Here is a 21,201-nt window from a genome sequence, read left to right as displayed (position 1 = left end):
TGTGCCTACAGTTCTGGCTTTTCTAGAATTTCATAAAAATACAGTCATATATTAAGTAATCCTCTGTGTCTGCCTTCTTTCACTTGGCATAATGCTTCTGAAATTCATCCAAGCTTTTAATGTACCAACTCATCCCTTCTTATAGTTGAGTATAATATTCCACTGTATGAATTTATTACAATCTGTTTACTCATTCAACACCACCAGGGATTGGATTGTTTCCAGTTTGGGGCAACTATAAAGTTACTATGAACATGTAAGTACAAGCACCTGTGTAGACATATGTTTATAGTTTTCCTTTGGTAAATCCTTAGAAGCAGGATTGTTGGATTTTTCCAGTAAGTGTACATTTAACTCCATAAGAAACTGCCAAACTGCTTTCCTGCCAGAAATATGTGAGAGATAGGTGCTCCACATCTTTACCAACACTAAGTGTTGGTACTATCAACCTTTTAAATCTTAGCCATTCTAAAAGATGCTCAGCAGCATCTCATCATGGCTTTAATCTGCATATCCTAAAGATTTCTTGAGTGCCCTCATGGTTCAGTGGCTAAGGTTCCATGCTCCCAATGCAGGGGGCCTGGGTTCAATCCCTAGTCAGGGAAATAAGAATCCATCAAGCCGAAACTAAAACCTACCACAGATAGATATATTTTTTTAATAACAACAATAATAATAAAGATGCCAAACATTTTTTCATGTGCTTCCTATCCGTTTGCATATCTTCTTTGGTGAAATGTCCACATTTCCCATTTTTAGTTGTGTTTACATCCTTATGTCATAAGAGTTCTTCATATATGGTGGATTTAAGTCTTGTTATCAGATACATGTCTTACAAATATTTCCTCCCAAAGTGTTGCTTCATTTTCCTGATAGTGTCTTCCAAAGAGGAAAGGTGTTTGACTATAATAAAGATTTATAATTTTTTTTCTTTTGCAATTCCAGCTTTTCACATTAAAAGAAAATCTTATCTAACCCAAAGTCACCAAGATTTTCTCCTATGCTTTCCTTTAGAGTGGTACAGTTTTAGCACTTACATTTAGGTTTGTAATCCAATATTTTGAACTGCATCTGGTGTGAAGGAGCTCAAAGCATGTTACCCCAAGATATGCCACCTTGGCATATTGATTATTTTGAGTTTAAGGCATTTGGGAAACAATAGGTATAAGAAGGGCACTCTGACCCTCCTTTTCTTTTGAAAGCAGGAGATGCAATCCCTTATGTAAAAGGTACCCTCCCTGTGCCAGGAGGAAGGAAGACATTCTGATCACCAGAAACAGGGAATCTGGGGCCAATGCATGTGTGCTAAGTAGCTTCAGTCATATCTGATCTGACTATTTGCGACCCCATGGACTATAGCCCGTTAGGCACTTCTGTCCATGGGATTCTCCAGGCATGAATACTGGAGTGGGTTGCCATTTCCTTCTCCACTGGGGCCAATAAATCCATACAAATAAGCCTTGTTTACTTCTTCACCATGTACTACTCCTAACCAAAAGTTCTTTGTCTTGTCAATTCTTCACAATTTATTGTCTGTTTTATCTAAAAGTTATGAAAGCTTCCTGCTCTGGTCATCCTTCACATCTTCATTCTCTTGTACAGACATCCATGTACCTGTAAAAATTTAATAAAATCTGTATATTCTTTTCCCATTGATCTGTCTTATGTGATTCTCATAAGTGTGATTCTCAGACCAGTCAGAGAACCTAAGAGGATAGAGAATTTTTTCCTCCCTACAAGAGCAAAGTAAGAGCCAGTAACCTTTTTTTCCCCCTGCATATGGATATCCATTTGTTTCAGAGCCATCTGTTGAAAAGGCTTTCTTCTCCCCACTCAATTATCCTGGGAGTTCAGAGGAAGTTTCAATCTAGTATTAATTTATCCCCACTGCTCAAGTGTAAACCTTCTGGCTCATGGCCGTGTGAACACTTCCCAGACCTGTGCGAGCCTTGCTAACTATTCCAGCTACTGTTTTCCTGTGACTCTTTCCCTGGTCTTGTGGAGCTTTACCCATAACGTTTACAGATCAATATCCTGGAAATTCCTCTGAGAAGAAAGCGGAATCAATCTTAGGGCTCTCTTGTTTGTTTCCCTTCTCTCAGGAACCATATGTGCTGCCTGCTTTGTCCAATGTTTATAAACACTTGTTTCATACATTTTGTCCAGGTCTCTAGTTGTTTACAGGAGAACAATTCCTGTAACAAATTTTCTGAATACAGGTCATTTTATTCTTAAATAGTCCAGTATACAGGTAATTCTCAAAGCTTACAGAAAGATTAGTAATCTTTTCAGTTCAGTTCAGTTGCTCAGTCGTGTCCGACTCTTTGTGACCCCATGAATTGCAGCACGCCAGGCCTCCCTGTCCATCACCAACTCCCAGAGTTCACTCAGACTCACGTCCATCGAGTCAGTGATGCCATCCAACCATCTCATCCTCTGTTGTCCCCTTCTCCTCCTGCCCCCAATCCCTCCCAGCATCAGAGTCTTTTCCAATGAGTCAACTCTTCACATGAGGTGGCCAAAGTACTGGAGTTTCAGCTTTAGCATCATTCCTTCCAATGAACACTCAGGACTGACCTCCTTTAGGATGGACTGGTTGGATCTCCTTGCAGTCCAAGAGACTCTCAAGAGTCTTCTCCAACACCGCAGTTCAAAAGCATCAATTCTTCAGTGCTCAACTTTCTTCACAGTCCAACTCTCACATCCATACATGACCACTGGAAAAACCATAGCCTTGACTAGACGGACCTTTGTTGGCAAAGTAATGTCTCTGCTTTTGAATATGCTATCTAGATTGGTCATAACTTTTCTTCCAAGGAGTAACAGTCTTTTAATTTCATGGCTTCAGTCACCATCTGCAGTGATTTTGGAGCCCAAAAAAATAAAGTCTGCCACTGTTTCCACTGTTTCCCCATCTATTTCCCATGAAGTGATGGGACCAGATGCCATGATCTTCGTTTTCTGAATGTTGAGCTTTAAGTCAGCTTTTTCACTCTCCTCTTACACCTTCATCAAGAGGCTTTTTAGTTCCTCTTCACTTTCTGCCATAAGTGTGGTGTCATCTGCATATCTGAGTAACCTTTTAAGTTTCTCTTTTTAATACTTTGCTACTACTCTTTCTTAAAATCTATGCCCTGGTTAATGTTCTCAGTTTTCCTATTTTTCCTCCAATTTTTCAGTGCACGAATTCTATACAGAGGCTTGTCATATTGGTGTATGTTATCTTCTTCAAGCAAAAACAGTTTCATTTCATTCTTCATGAAATGAGCATTGTAAAATAAAAACATACATAAATCTCACATTGGTGATTAAAGAGAAGAAATACCTAAGAATCTAATAAATTTTCTAGTACTGGAAAAGGAAAGTACATGCCCTCTCTCTAGGCCTGTAACACAGCAGACTGTCCTACATCAATAACCAGAAAACACCCAAAGGACAAGTCAAAAGCAACACTGGATTCCCTGGTCCTTTGCTCAGGACCACCTTCCTGGACACTAATCTGACTCGCTGCTCCCTGCTCTTGTCTCTCTGCCTCTCTTGGCCATGAGTACGTCACTCCTCAGTGCTCCTAAGGCTGGTGACTCATTTAAATTCCTTCCTTGGCTTAGTGTTCTTGCTGAGAATTGAGGTAAGGCAGGTAGTCTCAACCTCTTCTACTTATGATTCCTTTGATTCCTGACATCGCTTGTAATCCTGGAAAAGAAAAACTTCTCTAATTGGCCCCCAAGAACCTTCTTTACTTTGGCAAGCCTGCACGTCTCGTTAACAGAAAAGGGAGAATTGAAACAGGAGAGCAGGACCTACAACTGAACACCAAGAAAAAAAACAGCTGATTTAAAAATGACCAAAGAACATTTCTCCAAAGAAATACAAATGGTCAATATGCATAGGAAAAGATGTTCCATATCACCAACCACTAGGGAAACGCTAATAAAAACCACAATGATACATCACCACCCAGTCATTAGGATGGTTATGAGGAAAAAAAAAAAAAGACAAAATAACAAGTGTTGGCAAGGATGCAGAAAAATTGAAACCTCTGTGTTCTGTTGTCTGTGGGGCACCTGCTATGGGAAGGAGTACAGAGGTCCTCAACACATTAAAAACAGAATTACCATGTGATGCAGCAATTCTACTTCTGGGTATGTCTGCAAACAATTAAAAGCAGATATTTGTACACCCACGTTCATAGCAGCATTATTCACAAGAGCTAAAAGGCAGAAGCTACTCAAATGCTTCCAGATGGATGGATAAATAAACTGTGGCATAAACATACAATAGAATATTATTAAGCCTTAAAAAGGAATGAAATTCTGGTACCAGCTACAACATGGATGAACCTTGCTTTTTCATCAAGGTAAGTGACATAAGTGAATTATTTCATCATGGTAAGTGAAATAAACTAGTCACAATAGGAAAAAATGCTGCATGATTCCACTTACGCAAGGTGTCCAGTATAGTCAAATTCACAGAAAAGGAAAGTAGAATAGTTGTTTCCAGGGACTGGGAGGAGAGGGAAATGAGGAGTTATGGTTTAATGGGTATAATGTTTCAGTTTTGCAATCTGAAAATATTCTGGAGATTGGCGGCACAACAACGTGAATATACTTAACAATGCTAAACTGTACACTTAAAAGTGGTTCAGAAGGGACTTCCCTGGCAGTCCAGGAGTCTGCCTTGCAATGCAGGGGTCACCGGTTCGACCCCTGGTGGGGGAACTAGGATCCCATATACTCTGGAGTAACGGGGCCGTTATGCTGCAACTACTGAGCCCGTGCACTCTAGAGCCCGTGCGGCACAACCAGAGAGTCCACAACAAAAATCTCACGTGATGCGATAAGGATCCCGCATGTCACAACTAAGACCCGACACAGCCAAATAAGTTTGCTTGGCACCATGAACAATGTACCCCATAAGAAGGACAGGAGATTTGATGAATTCCAACCTTAAGCATGATTTAAATAATGGAAAATGGTATACTGGAACTTAAGAGGAAAGTCTAAGAAAGCACATTAGAAGCCATAAAATAAGGTACGATAAAAATTCCATCAGTTGTAAAGAATTTACAACTTCCCTATTTATCATTTTTTAAGTCCACATGTTATCCTATAGTGAAAGTGAAAGTCTCTCAGTCATGTCCGACTCTTTGCGACCCCATGGACTATACAGTCCATGGAATTTTCCAGGCCAGAATACTGGAGTGGGTAGCCTTTTCCTTCTCCAGGGGGTCTTTCCAACCCAGGAAGTGAACCCAGATCTCCCGCATTGCAGGTGGATTCTTTACCAGCTGAACCACCAGGGAAGCCCAACAGAGATCGGTAGTTAAAAATCTAAAGAAAGGATTAAAGAAAAACCTTATGTTACTTAATGATAAGCAAGTATGTTGAAAAGAATCCTGTCCTTCCTCATGGACAATCCTGGAGAGAAAAGAACCCCTAAGACAGAGCAGATGTTTGCAACTTCCAACATCAACACAGACTAGATCACTAGGGCTTGCAGAAGAAAGACAGGAATCCTGAAGAGCCCACAGGCTTAGGAGCAATCTTGAGGTTTACTGACACAGAGTTAGAATCTTCTTTAAAATTTGTTCAAACACATGCTCTGCAAACCTGTTACTGAAGCACTAACAACTATCTCCTCCCTCGGGGTTGTTTTCTGGTGTGTGTCCCGGTTGACATAATTAAAAGGAGCCCTATATCTAAACTGTCAGGGAAGCCTCAGTGGGAACTTTTGATCCCTATAGCATGTTATGCCCAGCAGATACTAATATGTGGAGCCACATTCACTCACCAGAGCAGGTCAACTGAATAAAAATGAACATCAGTCCTTCCAGGGAGAGTGCTCAGTGCTGACCCTGTGATAGGTGACTTGCCAAGTAGCCGCCTCTGAATGCAGAATATACATACTGCCAGAGGAATGGGAGGAAAACTGATCTGAGTTCCATCCCTCAGTTTTGGGGTAGGCCAGTGGTTTTAAAATAATATGGCTAGTTGCTTTTCTGTGCTGCCTTAAAGTGATGCTATATAGCCTATGAGAGAATATGCTGCCCCATGACTGCTTTCAAATGAAACTGCCGAGTGCATACTTAACGCTATTGCGGGGGGATGGGGGAAGGCGGGACCAGGAATGCTGACTTCTGTGTTGTTCTGAAACCAAGAGAATCAAATTCCAAGTCAGATTCCTTGAAATATAAAATGATTGCCTACATTTATGCAAACATTCCTGAGAGTTGTTAATGGTAACATTACTTTTGTGAATTAGGGAAACACATGGCTGTTTTGGGCTTCCCTTGTGGTTTAGCTGGTAAAGAATCCACCTGTAATGTTTTGGGTTTCCCTTGTGGTTCAGCTGGTAAAGAATCCACCTGTAATGTGGATTCAACCTGGGTTCAACCCCTGGGTTGGGAAGATCCCCTGGAGAAGGGAAAGGCTACCCACTCCAGTATTCTTGCCTGGAAAATCCTGTGGATGGAGGAGCCTGCTGGGCTACAGTCCATGGGGTCATAAAGAGTCTCACACGACTGAGCTACTTCACTTTCACTTTGAAAGTTAATAAAATCTCCATAATAAATAAGATCCTAAGTGACAAATTAACATTCCCTCAAGAATGAGGAAATATTTTCATCTTTACAGGTAAGATTTAACTTAAATTTTTGTCAGTAAGTTATCTGACAACTGAAATGCTATACCTATAAACTGAAAAATACTATCAGATAATGAGAAACCACCTTTTCTTTTCAGGGTAAGGAAACATACTTTTTCTTTCCTTTGTCTAGTCTAAAGTAAACCAAGTTTAACAGTCACGTGACGGTGCCACAGATGTCAGTACCCACTGTGCGCTCATTCACACAAAACCGCTTCTCCTGCTGTCAGTACCCACTGTGCGCTCATTCACACAAAACCCGCTTCTCCTGCTGTCACAGGTGAGTCATGTTGAAGAAAGACCAGTGTGCCAACACTGGGGAACACCACTTAGCACTAGCTATGGCTGAAGGTGGAGCCTCTTGCTGGTTTAAAAGCGATCACTTTCTTATTAAACCTCCTGCTAAAAAGACCAGATCCTGATGCGTTGCAACTTTAACAGAACTTACATTTTAATGTCACAACTGCAATAAATTATAAGGTTACTGTTGTCCATCAATCTAGCCCTTCTAATAAAAATGTCCCTGAACATTTCTCCCTCAAGACAAAAAGGACTACTGGAGATGAAGCATGCTTATGAAGTCCTTCTCTATTCCATTCAAAGAACCTAAAAACAGCTTCGCTTTGCTGTCACTATCCAGTGGGTAGACAGGGCATCTGAGTTTAGGTAAAGGCTCTGTGGAACTACTCTCTGATGCTCAATGGAGCTCAGAAAGAACGCTGTGCAGTGGGCCACGCCCCCAGCACAGAGCTCTGACACCCCCAGAGGCTGCTCTGTCACGAGTTCACCACACTCCAGGCAGAGACAGTCTGTTACCTGCAGCTGCTCCAGGGCAAAAGATGAGCCGTCTTGCTGTAAATTGTCAACAATCTGTTCCACAGTATTAGCTGAGAACCAACTATTAAAAAAAAGGAAACATATGACTTCAACAATATGCAAGCAATTTCTTCTTTCCATGATAGCAACGAATCTAAACATAGATTTCCCTTAAACCTTATTTCAAAAATGAAAAAATTTCCAACCTATACTACAGGATGATGAAATAAAATACTGCCTCTCTGGGTATGTGTTTGCAATCTACCTTCACTAATATGAATATAGCCTGAATTTTCTCTTTTGCTTCCTTGAATCTACTATATATACATAAATGATGTCTGAACTATAAAAAAACACAGATGCCTCTAAAGTACAAAGATAGTTGCCTTATATTCCAGTGGTTTTTTCCTCCTCTTATGTTTCAGTCAGTCTGTCTCAAACACTGCACAAAACTTTTTGCTGACCAGCTTGATAAGACCTTCAGAAAAGATGACTTCATGAAGATAAAAGATAAGTTAATTGGTATTTTCAGGCCTCTCTTCCTCATTAAAGAAAAAGAAAGATGTTTTGTGATAAAATGAAACATGATAGATTACTTAAATATAATGAATTTATTTCCCCCTGAAAGAGTGGGCACGAAGCCACTTTCAAAGGTAAGTGAAAATAAAAACACCGTGTTACCTGATCTCAGAATTCGGTGCACTGTCAAACGGCACAATGACAGTGTCAGTAAATTCAATTTAATATAGTCTTTCCAAAGGAACAGATGTGATTGAGATCTCTCTTTAAGTACCTGTTTATTTTGTCCATGTGTTCCTCGAGTATAAAAGGCTTGCCTTGATCAGTCTTTGACTGTTTGAAAAGAAAACCTTTAATTAATTTGAAGTAATACAAATCTTTGTAAAACCTTTAAAATTTTCACCATATTTAAAGATATATTTTGAGGGAAATTACAACTTTCGGTCAAAATTACATCCAGTCTCATAAATAACTACCACTGTATGTTCAAAAGTCAGACTATGTATTATTCTGGACGAACACTTGATAAAAGTATCAACAGCAAAAATAATGTTCTTGTATTTTTATTTGTAGGCATCATACATGATGATGTCATCATCAAAGTGTGTCAGTGAATTTAAGGATTGCAAGGGACCTGAGAAGTCATCCTGCCCCAATTTCTGATACAGAAATTCCTTCCACATCTCTGATGTCCCCACAGCACTGACCTCTAGGGGAAAAAACACTACCTGAGAAAGGAACTCATGAGTGCGTGAAAAACTATAATTAGGATTAAAAAAAAATTCTGGACCAAAAACCCACCCTCTCCTGTTTATAGTTCTAGTTAATGCCCCTGAGTTAATCTCTTCTTGCACAGTGCAGTTTTGAGTCCCCTTACAATCCAGAGCTGCCTATGCACAAGTTCCAGTTTATTCTCCAAGTGTGGTACAGTACCTTAGCTGCAGGTGTGGCTGAATCATATCCTTGCTTATTTGGGAAACATGCTTTATGTAACAGGACTAACTGTTAGGGGAAGCACGCTGACTGGAACCGCCCACCCCGCCTAGGCACCATAGTAACCACGTGCATGAGATGTTTTAGGACAGGAGGTCTAGTAAGGAACACAGAACTAGTAAGTTACTACCAACCAGAAGAGTTCAGAAGAGATCAAAAGGAGATGCCACGTGCCCTACCATCTCCCAGAACCCTTCTCACTGGCATCCACCTTGGCTGAGCAATGTGTACACCACCAGGAAGGACTCTGAATCAGAGGGACTGACCAAAGACAACCCAGAAACTAGTCCCATACCATAAAACCAAGACTGCGAGCCACGAGGCAGAACCGTTCTGGGTTCCTTTACCCTACTGCTCTCTGTCCGGGCACCCCTTGCCAGTAAAATCTCTTGCTTTGTCAGCACGTGTATCTCCTCAGAAATTCATTTCTGAGTGTTAGACAAGAGCCCACTCTCAGGCCCTGGAAGGGGTGCCCCTTCCTGCAACAACTCTGGCTTAGTTTAGGGGCAGTCTTATTACGCTACTGGTTTCCACTGAACAGTTAAGACTTTTTTTAAATTGGTGCTGTTGTAGGCTACCTTTCTTCCATCCTGTACTTATGAATTTGGTACCCTGGACTGAAATTCAATTAACTCTATTGTGACATTGTGATTTAAAATAAAAAACATGTATCTGGTCTTCACCCATATATTTGGCCATTTGTTCCAGGCTCACAGTTCCCAAAACCCATGGAAATCCCTAAGTGGAGCATCTTTTGTTATAATATGTGGTCTTCTGTCCTCCGTTCCTGACATGAAGGTAAAATGGGTGTCTTCTGTTATTCACAAGCCCTTTTCAATCATACCTCTGTTTATGTTCCTGAGGAAAGCCCCCAGGTGCCAGGGGAACCGACCAAGGGAACTCTGAGTCTCATCGCTCACTGTCCACACTCTCCCACACCTCCCCCTTCTCCACCTTCAGTGAAGGGAAAGGGGCTGGAAATTGAGTTTGATCACTAGTGGGCAATGATTTAATCAACTGTCCGTTCGTAGTGAAGCCTCCGAAAAACTCCAAAGGACAGGGTCTGGAAAGCTTCCACAGTGATAAACACGCAGGGAGAGTGGTTCACCCCAGCTCCTGGGGACAGAGCTCCTGGGCGTGGGGCCCTTCCGGATCTTACCCAATGCATCTGTCCATTGAGCTGTGCATTCATACCCTTCACCGTGTGCTTTATAATAAACCAAAAAATGTTATGTGTGTCCCTGAATTCTATGAGTCACTCTAGCAAGTTCTCAAAGCCGAGGAGGGGATCATGAGCACCCCAGTTTGCTGCCAGTCAGTGAGAGGTACAGGTGACAACCTGAGATTTGTAACTGGAGTCTGAAGGACGGCCCATCGTGTGGGACTGGGCCCGTGAGTTGTGTGATCTGATGGTAATCTCAGGTGGGTAGCGTTGGCACTGCAATGAGTCATAAGACGCCCCGCTGGTGTTGTGGAGGACCGCCTAATACGTGGAAAGCAAACACATCTGCGTCAGCGTGTCGTGAACACGCGGTGGTGAGAGAATAGAGGGAACACACGGGATGTTCCCCACCCACTGATCAAATTTCATATTTTTACTATTAAACATATTACTATGAACTGGAAGCATTTTTTTTTTCCGCCCACATGTTTACCTAACTTATTTTCTTAGTTTCAAATCAATCTGATCAAAATGCCATCAACATTCTTATCCAAATAACTGAAAAAAACAAAAAACACTGAATAAGGCCAAGATGACTTTACTTACAGACCAACAGCTACACACTTATCAGAACTCTCTGGTAAGGCCCTTCAGCCTCCACACACTATGATCCATCCCTCATTTATCCAACTTGACAACATAAGAGACTGTCAAATGCTTTGACAAACTCCGATGAAACCCTCACATGCTTGTATTCATATTCACAGCATTAAGTGTTCAAGGCCCATGAATCTCTATTCATGTTTTTCAGTTCTGGGTAATTTTAGGGTGCTGCTGCTGCTGCTAAGTCACTTCAGTCGTGTCCGACTCTGTGCAACCCCACAGACGGCAGCCCACCAGGTTCCCCCGTCCCTGGGATTCTCCAGGCAAGAATACTGGAGTGGGTTGCCATTTCCTTCTCCAATGCATGAAAGTAAAATGTGAAAGTGAAGTCGCTCAGTCGTGTCCGACTCTTCGCGACCCCATGGACTGCAGCTCACCAGGCTCCTCCGCCCATGGGATTTTCCAGGCAAGAGTACTGGAGTGGGGTGCCATTGCCTTCTATTTCTCTAAATATTTCCTATCCTCTATTACAAATTCCTGACAGTTAAGATATTGGACCTCCTGGAATAATTTTCCTTTCTCTTCATTTTTCATCTTATTATCCTCTTCGAGTTTTCCTCATCTACCAATTTTAGTCTAATCTATTGTGGGTTTTTCTTCTCCCTTTCACTGTCATATTTTAAATATCTTTTTTATTCTTTAACTATTTCTCTTAGTAACAACTGTTCTTATTTCACAGATAAAATATTTTCCTCTTATCTGAAGATAAAAAAAAAAAACAAAACACAGCCAAATCTATAATTGTCTAGTTTCCTTCTTGCACTGTCTACTCCCTTCGAGTAACTTTTTTGGCCAATCTCTGGTTTTTAATGCCTGACAATCTTTGTTCTTCTGTGTGAAGTACTAAAATTTAGAAGCTCTGTAATGTCAATTGCAATTATAGAAGTGTCAATTATCTATACATTATGAGATGATCACACAAAGGCCTGAACGTTTCTTTCATTAGAGGGGTCCTCGAATGTCAATAGCTACACGTTTTCTTTTCCTTCTAATGAATGCTTGGGAGCGGGATGGTGCTATGTACTAAATGTTTGTGTCCCCACAAAACTCACATTGAAAGCCTAACTCCAATGTGATGGTATTTGGGGGGTGAGGCCTATGGGAGGTATCTAAGTCAAGAGGATGGAGCCCTCGGGATGGGATTAGTGGCCTTATACACAGAGCCCTCAGAGAGCTCACTTTCTCTCTCTGCTGTGTGAGGATACAGCAGGAAGGCATCCATCTAAAGAACAGGAAGAGGGCCCTCACCAGGAACCTAATCAGCTGGCACCTTGATCATGGACTTGCCAACCCCCAAAACCCTGAGAAACTTCTGTTGTTTAAGCCACAGGTCTACAGCAATTTTGTTATGGCTGCCCAAACTAAGATAGATGGTATGTAAGAACTCTAGGAGCCAACCAGGAAAAGAGCATTCCTCCCATTTAATATGTTCTGCATCTTTTCAGTAGAACACCTCATCTACCCTGCCCTTAGCCAGCGAGGCCCTGTCAGAGGCCCTGGTACCTACAAAGAGTCTACAGCAAGAACTGGTTTGCTTATTGGCTTCCCGCATTAAAGGATAAGTAGCTGCCCTCATCCTTCCACTTTCTAGCTTCTAAAATAGTGACATCTCATACCTGCCACTGTCTCCTCTTCTGTTCTACTTCTCTTTGTGGATTCCTGCCTTTTCTATTCCTTTATTATAATTTTAGTGGGGCTCAGGAGAGAGCATATATTCAATCTATTGATATCATTTTTAACTACAAGTCATGTAGCATGTTTATAGATTCTCAGCGCTCAAAAGAAAACTTAAGGTAGACTACATAAGCAATTAAAAGAAAACACTGCAATGTACTTCATTATTATATTCAGACAGATACCAGAGTTTCACTTTAGCAGCTCCACAAGTAGCATCTACATTGAAGCTACATTATAGAAAAGTCACAGTGTGTTGTAAAAAGCCCTTCCTTGCAAGGGCCAGTCACAAGGCTATGCCCTGAAACTGACCAGCAACGAGAAAACAAGCCATGTAGTTGCAGGTAAAGAAGTCATCTTCTCAGACGGCCATCCTAACAACTGTGAAACACTGACGCTCCCATCAGGTTTTAAAGTAAATAAATCCCACTGTGTTTATTTATATTCACAAACTATAATATTCATCAACTTCTAATTTTTCAGTCACTTCCCCTTTCCCATGAATTAAAATCTGAGGTTAGAATACTGTTAAGATTACCTTTGCATGGTAAGTTTCTAAGACATCTGCAATATTTTCTTTTGAAGGAGATTTCAGGGCTAACAAATCTTCTTCTAGCATGCCCAACTACAGGTGGAAAAAAAGGAAAACATTTAAAAACCCATAGAAACACAATTTTTTTTTTAAGAAATCTTATTCTTTAATAAAAATCCTTGTCTTAAAATTATGACACTCGCTTTTCAGCTGAGTCAATGAAGGCAATTTTCATTGAAGCTGCACGCACACACATTCCCACAAAGCTAATGCTGCCTTGCAAGGAATGGATAAAGATGAACAAAACTGAAGAGGAGAAATAGAAACATTCATCTTTGTTTCCCTCTGGCTATGGAGCACTGCTGCTGCTGCTAAGTCACTTCAGTCGTGTCTGACTCTGTGCGACCCCATAGACGGCAGTCCACCAGGCTCCCCGCTCCCTGGGATTCTCCAGGCAAGAACACTGGAGTGGGTTGCCATTTCCTTCTCCAATAAATTTTACTTTAACCAATTTTAATTAAAAACTGCCACTTGTGACTAACAGTTACTGTAGTTGATGCACAGCTCTAGAGTATAGCCACACTTAACTCTTGGACAGCTGTTAACATAACTCATGCCATCTTGCACCCACACAAGTTCTTCTGCTCTTCCACTGACCCTACCAGGACTGTGCTGTGCAGTAACCCTTCTCTATCAAGCGCTCTGTGGTTAACAGACCTCATTTAATAATCATTGAGGCCAGGTGGTCTCTATGCTCTGTTAAGTCCCCAGATGATGATGAAGACTCTGGCTAACATATCCCCAGTGCCCAAGAGATGCCATGGAATTCAAGTGTGTGTGCTAAGTTGTTCCAGTCGTGTCTGACTCTTTGTGACCCCATGGACTGTAGTCTTCCAGGTTCCTCTGTCCATGGAATTCTCCAGGCAAGAATACTGCAGTGGGTTGCCATGCCTTCCAAGGGATCTTCCCAACCCAGGGATCGAACCCACGTCTTACATCCCCTTCAATGGCAAGCAGGTTCTTTACCAGTAGCACCACCTGGGAAGCCCACCATGGAATTTCCCAGGCAAGAATACTAGAGTGGGTAGCCATTTCCTTCTCCAAGGGATCTTTCCAACCCAAGGATAGGACCTGTGTCTCCTGCATGGCAGGCAGATTCTTTACCATCTAAGCCACCAGGGAAGCCCAGAAATGAGTTAACCATTCATAAATCCTGATTTAGGAATGCATGTCCTGTTTCCAAGCACACACCCCCATACCCAGAGGTCAACTATAAAACCATCCCAGTGGCCCCTCAGCTGTGAATGCTACCAGATCACTGTCTGCCCAATCCCACCCTGAGAATATGTTACCCTATAATAAACTGATCCAGTGATTATACGGAGACACCTGCCTCATTTTTTTGGTCTTAAGATACTGTCCCAGTTTGGTGGGTACTTTTTGTTCCCTCTATCTTCCAACAGCTCTCCATCTATATCCCTCACATACCTATTCCTAAGCTCAGCCAAATGGACTTTTTACTGTTTCTAAAACAAAGCTAATGCTTTTCTACCCTACAGGCTTGCTCATTACAGCTTCCTCTATCCAGAAAACCTTCTCCTGACTTAAGGCCCAGTTGACCTGTTAAGATTCAAATTGAACTGCAACCTATAGGAGAAAACTTTCAGTCCTTTTTTATAAGTAATCTCTTCCTCCTTTCAGTCCATTGAATCCTTTCTTTGTATTCTGTTTGTAGACTTATCATACTTTACTCTGTCAGATGATACAGGTGGTTTTTTCTCTCTTTTACCTCTAGCTCCATTCTCAATGGGTACTACTCATTTCTATTATCTGCTTCAGGCCCTGTAAATGGTAGCCTATGCACTGCAGATATTACTAGGCAGATTGACAAAAAAAGGAAGGGTTGTGGATCAGTTCCCCCCACCAGCCTTAACCAAATTCCACTATAATCAAGAATGTCCCTCTAGAGTAGATAACAGAGTGCCCCTGTTTGCTCCCTGTAACAGGTCAGGGAAGAATGAGACAGCCACCTGCTCAATGTGACTGAAGATGCCCATAAAGATCTGAAAATTCAGGCAAATGTGATGAAAGGCCCTCATGTCAGCATTACAGGGACAACCTTCAACTTTGTATACTTTCATACATTCTAATAACATTCCCTCCCCTATCCCCTAACATCCTAACCTCAAGATCAGAAATCCTTTTTCTCCTGCCCTCAATCTTTCCCAGCATCAGGATCTTTTCCAATGAGTTGGCTCTTCATATCACGTGGCCAAAGTATTGGAGCTTCAGCTTTAGCATCAGTCCTTCCAATGAATATTCAGGGTTGATTTCCTTTAGGACTGCCTTGTTTGATCTCCTTGTAATCCAAGGAACTCTCAAGAGTCTTCTCCAGTATCACAGTTCAAAAGCATCAATTCTTCAGCATTCAGCCTTCTTCTTTTATAAATTCAGATTTTATATAATAGACTTTCTTAAAGTATTACTTTTTTTTTTTTCACACAGACTATAATTATCCATTAAAAGATACTCACTGGAGGTACCAGGCAAAACAGCCCTGGATCTAGATACAATTATCTCCATTTTGCATACGAGAAAACTGAGGATTGAAGAGCTTAAGCGCCTTCCCCACGGCCACACAGCTTTAAGGGCAGATGCAGATGCAGGACTCAGACACATGTTTGCCAAAAGCCTGTTATCCCAAACACTTATACCCCGTGCAATATGAGTTATTCCAACAACACAAAGTGCAGCTATCCAAGTAATTACCTTTTCAGAATCTACAAAGTGTGTAGCAATTCCTGCTGTGTACACATCTCTTCCTTTCAGCCTGAATCCTGTTAATGCAAGGAAGTACCCAAGTTTTCCTTGAAGTCGTGGCAAGAAATAACCTCCACCCACATCAGGGAATAGCCCTGTAATTAAAAACAAAAAGAGATAACGATTCAAATGAAAGAGATAACTGCAGCTCTCTTACTTTATATCAAAGGCCAGTCTTCTCTGGAGTCTGAATCTATATTAAAAATATTATTACTATACCATGGTACTATAATGCAACACATACAACACAACCAATATCACAAAAGACTTGCTATAAATTGTGCTAATTTAATTAGGATATCTTTCAAATTTTTCATGTTTCATTTCTATAGAAGACAATAAAGGGTTTGATGACACAGTGTTTTACATGTAAATGCTTGATAAATATTACCTAAATTTCTTATCTCAACTACTACTTTTTAAGAATCTCCAATGTAGGTAAAGACTGAAAACAAATATTTCCTGTCCAAATGATTAGCACAGAAAAAAATGTAATCTGTGGCTATTATGTGATAAATTATTATTACCATTCAATCAATTTCTAAACAGTCAAATATCTAATATTCAAGATACTTAAAGTGATGTGATAACCATTAGTTCTAATAAATGAACAAGTTTATACCTAATCAACAGAACTTGTACCTATTCTTTTCTTAACCATGAGTATTTTAAAAATTCCCTTATTCTCTCTACTGGCAACAACTAAAAACAGCAGATATGCAAATACTTGTTAATATCCTACGTTTTGGTGTTTAAGAGCTTCCTAAACAAGTTTGACTTTCTAGGTTTAAAAGCTATCTATTTCAAAATCGCTTCAATTAACTAAGCTGAGATAAAAATACAAGCATTCAAATTCTTTCCAGGTCCACTTGCCAAAAACTTCCTAGACTTGAAAGAATCAGTGGCGTGTTACTGTAAATAGAAATGTCTCTTAACATCTCAAACAACATAGGTCTAAAGTTGAATTCATAACCCCTGCCCACCCCCGCCAACACTGTCATCCAGTATCACCCACCCCAATAAAGGGTACAACTATCCAGACTCAGATCTCCTCCTGTACCACCCCCTCAACCCTCCACCAACAACCATGATCTGTTGTTTCCTCCTCTAGACAGTTCTCTGCACAACAGCCAGTGATCTTTTTAATAACACAAATCTTTTTTTAATGCTCTTGTCTGACTGAATTTTTTAAATTATCTTAATAACACAAATTTTGATGAGTCTTGTATTCTATTGCTTAAAAGTCTTCCATGACTGCCCATTTCTTTTAGATTAAAACTAACACCTTTAGCAGTCTTCAAGACCCCTTATCACTTTCTCAATTACATCTCTTACCACTCACTCACTATATCCCAGGCACTTTGGTCATCTTTCTGTTCCTCAGTGTTCATTCCTACTTTCCCCTGAACTTCAGGAGCACTCTGTTCAAGCAAAAACACCTCTATCCTGAAGCACTTTCATCTGTTCCAGAGCCCCACGTTCTCCCTTCGCCCCTTGCCTCAGTGGCTGCTTCCTTCCAGTGCCTCCGCTGGCTTCACTTCCCTTGGGCCTGCACATGCTGCTGTACCTCCGCCTCATCTTAGACTATCCGCTCCCCACTACACATTTCCTTAGCTCTGACAGCTTCAGATAACATCGATGTGATGGACTGAAATGTATCCCAAACTGTGTCCCATAATCTTAAGCTGAAGTCCTAGCCCTACAATGTGACAATTTGGAGAAGGGGACTCTAAAGAGGTAACTAAGATTAAAGAACGCTCAAACTACCGCACAATTGCACTCATCTCACATGCTAGTAAAGTAATGCTCAAAATTCTCCAAGCCAGGCTTCAGCAATACATGAACCGTGAACTTCCAGATGTTCAAGCTGGTTTTAGAAAAGGCAGAGGAACCAGAGATCAAATTGCCAACATCCGCTGGATCATCGAAAAAGCAAGAGAGTTCCAGAAAAACATCTATTTCTGCTTTATTGACTATACCAAAGCCTTTGACTGTGTGGATCACAATAAACTGTGGAACATTCTGAAAGAGATGGGAATACCAGAACACCTGACCTGCCTCTTGAGAAACCTATATGCAGGTCAGGAAGCAATAGTTAGAACTGGACATGGAACAACAGACTGGTTCCAAATAGGAAAAGGAGTACGTCAAGGCTGTATATTGTCACCCTGCTTATTTAATTTCTATGCAGAGTACATCATGAGAAACGCTGGGCTGGAAGAAGCACAAGCTGGAATCAAGATTGCCGGGAGAAATATCAATCACCTCAGATATGCAGATGACACCACCCTTATGGCAGAAAGTGAAGAGGAACTCAAAAGCCTCTTGATGAAAGGGAAAGAGGAGAGTGAAAAAGTTGGCTTAAAGCTCAACATTCAGAAAACGAAGATCATGGCATCCAGTCCCATCACTTCATGGGAAATAGATGGGGAAACAGTGGAAACAGTGGCAGATTTTATTTTTTGGGGCTCCAAAATCACTGCAGATGGTGACTGCAGCCATGAAATTAAAAGACGCTTACTCCTTGGAAGGAAAGTTATGACCAACCTAGATAGCATATTCAAAAGCAGAGACATTACTTTGCCAACAAAGGTCCATCTAGTCAAGGCTATGGTTTTTCCAGTGGTTATGTATGGATGTGAGAGTTGGACTGTGAAGAAGGCTGAGTGCCGAAGAATTGATGCTTTTGAACTGTGGTGTTGGAGAAGACTCTTGAGAGTCCCTTGGACTGCAAGGAGATCCAACCAGTCCATTCTGAAGGAGATCAGCCCTGGGATTTCTTTGGAAGGAATGATGCTAAAGCTGAAACTCCAGTACTTTGGCCACCTCATGCAAAGAACTGACTCATTGGAAAAGACTCTGATGCTGGGTGGGATTGGGGGCAGGAGGAGAAGGGGACAACAGAGGATGAGATGGCTGGATGGCATCACCAACTCAATGGACGAGAGTTTGAGTGAACTCCGAGAGTTGGTGATGGACAGGGAGGCCTGGCATGCTGTAATTCATGGGGTCGCAAAGAGTCGGACATGACTGAGCAACTGAACTGAACTGAACTGAAGATTAAATGAGGTTTTAATGGTGAGGCCTTATCTAACAGGACTGGTGTCTTTATAAGAAGAGGAAAGACTCCAAGACAAAGGGCCATGTGAGGACACAAAGAGAGGCAGCTCTCTACAAGTCTAGGAGAGAGGCCTTGAGTGAAACCAAATCTGCCAATACTTTGATGTAGGACTTCCCGCTTCCAGCAAGAGGAATAAGTAGGAGAAATAAATGTTGTTTAAGCTACCCAGTCTTGGTATTTTGCTATGGCAGCCCAATACAGACCCAAATCTATCTATCTAGTTATGATTGTTTCTCCTGGATATGAACTCTCATATCTGCATTTAACCACACAGATAATAAACATCCCAGATATATAACACAGCAAACACAAGCCTTGAGTCACATTCCTCCAACCACACTGCTCCTTCTCTAGTGGCCTTATAGCCATCTAGCAGCACTAGCTAAACACCTTTGAGTTATTCCTGATTCACTACATCACAAGTTAACTCCAAAACATTTTCCAAATATAGCCTCTCTATTCCAACTTTACAGCTTCTTATCACTCCAAGCCTAAAATTATCTCTCTCTAGACTTGTGCTGCTCAATAGAATTTTCTCTGATGATAAAAATGTTCTGTAATCTATGCTGCCACCAGATATGGCTATTAAACACTTGAAATGTGGCTGGTGCAACTGAGGAACTGAATTTATTTAAATTAAACAGTCATATGTGATTAGTGGCTACAGAAGTAGATAACAGAACTCTAGATTAATGTAATAACCTTCTAACAAGTGTCTCTGCCATTACTCTTGCACATATACAATCCATTTTCCTTAAAGCAGTCAGAATGGTATCAGAATGTATACCAGACCACGTCACTCTCTGCTTTAAACTCTCCCACAGTTTCCCATAACATTTACGTTTAAATCCAAACTCTTCACCTGAGTTGCCTGTGTAGCTCTGGAAGAGCATAGTGTATCGCTCTGTCCCCGATTCAGACAGAAGACTCTATTTGGTTCCTTGAACAAATAAAGTAAGGCTTCATTCTTGCTTTAGACTAACTTTTCTTAATGCACAGTGTTCTGTTATAAAAGAACACTGTGCATTAAGAGAGAAATCTGTATGCAGGTCAGGAAGCAACAGTTAGAACTAGACATGGAACAACAGGCTGGTTCCAAATAGGAAAAGGAGTATGTCAAGGCTGTATATTGTGACCCTGCTTATTTAACTTATACAAAGAGTACATCATGAGAAACGCTGGGCTATAGGAAGCACAAGCTGGAATCAAGATTGCCAGGAGAAATATCAATAACCTCAGATATGCAAATAACACCACCCTTAAGGTAGAAAGTGAAAAAGAACTAAAAAGCCTCTTGATGAAAGTGAGAGAGGAGAGGGAAAAACTTGGCTTAAAACTCAACATTCAGAAAACTAAGATGATGGCATCCAGTCCCATCACTTTGTGGCAAATAGATGGGAAATAATGGAAGCAGTGAGAGACTTTATTTTCTTGGGCTCTAAAATTACTGCAGATGGTGACCACAGCCATGAAAATAAAAGACGCTTGCTCCTTGGAAGATATGTTATAACCAACCTAGACAACATATTAAAAAGCAGAGACATTACTTTGCCAACAAAGGTCTGTCTAGTCAAAGCTATGGTTTTTCCATAACTATGGTAGTCATGTATGGATGTGAGAGTTGGGCTATAAAGAATGCTGAGTGCTGAAAAATTGATGCTTTTGAACTGTGGTGTTGGAGAAGACTCGAGAATAACTTGGACTGCAAGGAGATCCAACCAGTCCATCCTAAAGGAAATCAGTCCTGAATATTCATTGGAAGGACTGATGTTGAAGCTGAAACTCCAATACTTTGGCCATCTGAGGTGAAGAACTGACTCATTTGAAAAGACCCTGATGCTGGGAAAGATTGAGGGCAGGAGGAGAAGGGGACGACAGAAGATGACATGGTTGGATGGCATCACCGACTCTACGGACATGAGTTTGAGTAAGCTCCAGGAGTTGGTGATGGACAGGGAAGCCTGGTGTGCTGCAGTCTATGGCATGCTGCAAAGGGTCAGACAGAATTCAGTGACTGAACTGAACTGAAATGAAGCTAAACATAGCCATCCAGGAGAATTACACTTTGAGTAAGATGGAGTAAGAAGGACAGAATTTACTCTTTGCCTGAAATAAGTATAGAAAAACAACTGCAGTATATGAAATAAGTTTTCAACATACTGGACCACCAAGCAGTAAAGGAAAGTGATGTCTGAATATCTGAAAACAAATCAGGTAAACCCTACTTAAAAGCTTCCTTGGTAGCTCAGTAGTAAAGAA

At 41.1% G+C, this 21,201-nt stretch overlaps 1 protein-coding gene across 12 annotated transcripts in view; it reads right to left on the bottom strand.

Moving 5' to 3' along the window:
• Nucleotides 1-21,201, bottom strand: part of HIBCH (3-hydroxyisobutyryl-CoA hydrolase) — a 117,188-nt gene that overhangs the window by 21,333 nt on the left and 74,654 nt on the right. For all 12 annotated transcript variants that reach the window (XR_008711726.1, XR_008711728.1, XR_008711727.1 and 9 more), the window contains 4 exons: nt 15,771-15,916; nt 13,008-13,094; nt 8,252-8,310; nt 7,459-7,540 (listed from right to left, as the gene is read on the bottom strand). Coding sequence is in view for 9 of the 12 variants with exons in the window: in XM_055571942.1 (XP_055427917.1) it covers nt 7,459-7,540; nt 8,252-8,310; nt 13,008-13,094; nt 15,771-15,916 (374 nt within the window). In the remaining 3 variants the exon portion in view is untranslated. The remainder of the gene's footprint in view (nt 1-7,458; nt 7,541-8,251; nt 8,311-13,007; nt 13,095-15,770; nt 15,917-21,201) is intronic.

This window comes from Bubalus kerabau, chromosome 3 (assembly GCF_029407905.1).
Source record: "Bubalus kerabau isolate K-KA32 ecotype Philippines breed swamp buffalo chromosome 3, PCC_UOA_SB_1v2, whole genome shotgun sequence".
In the NCBI taxonomy this organism is placed as follows: Eukaryota; Metazoa; Chordata; class Mammalia; order Artiodactyla; family Bovidae; genus Bubalus; species Bubalus kerabau.
The sequence above is the reverse complement of the archived record's forward strand: the minus strand, read 5'-3'. Positions and strand labels throughout refer to the sequence as shown.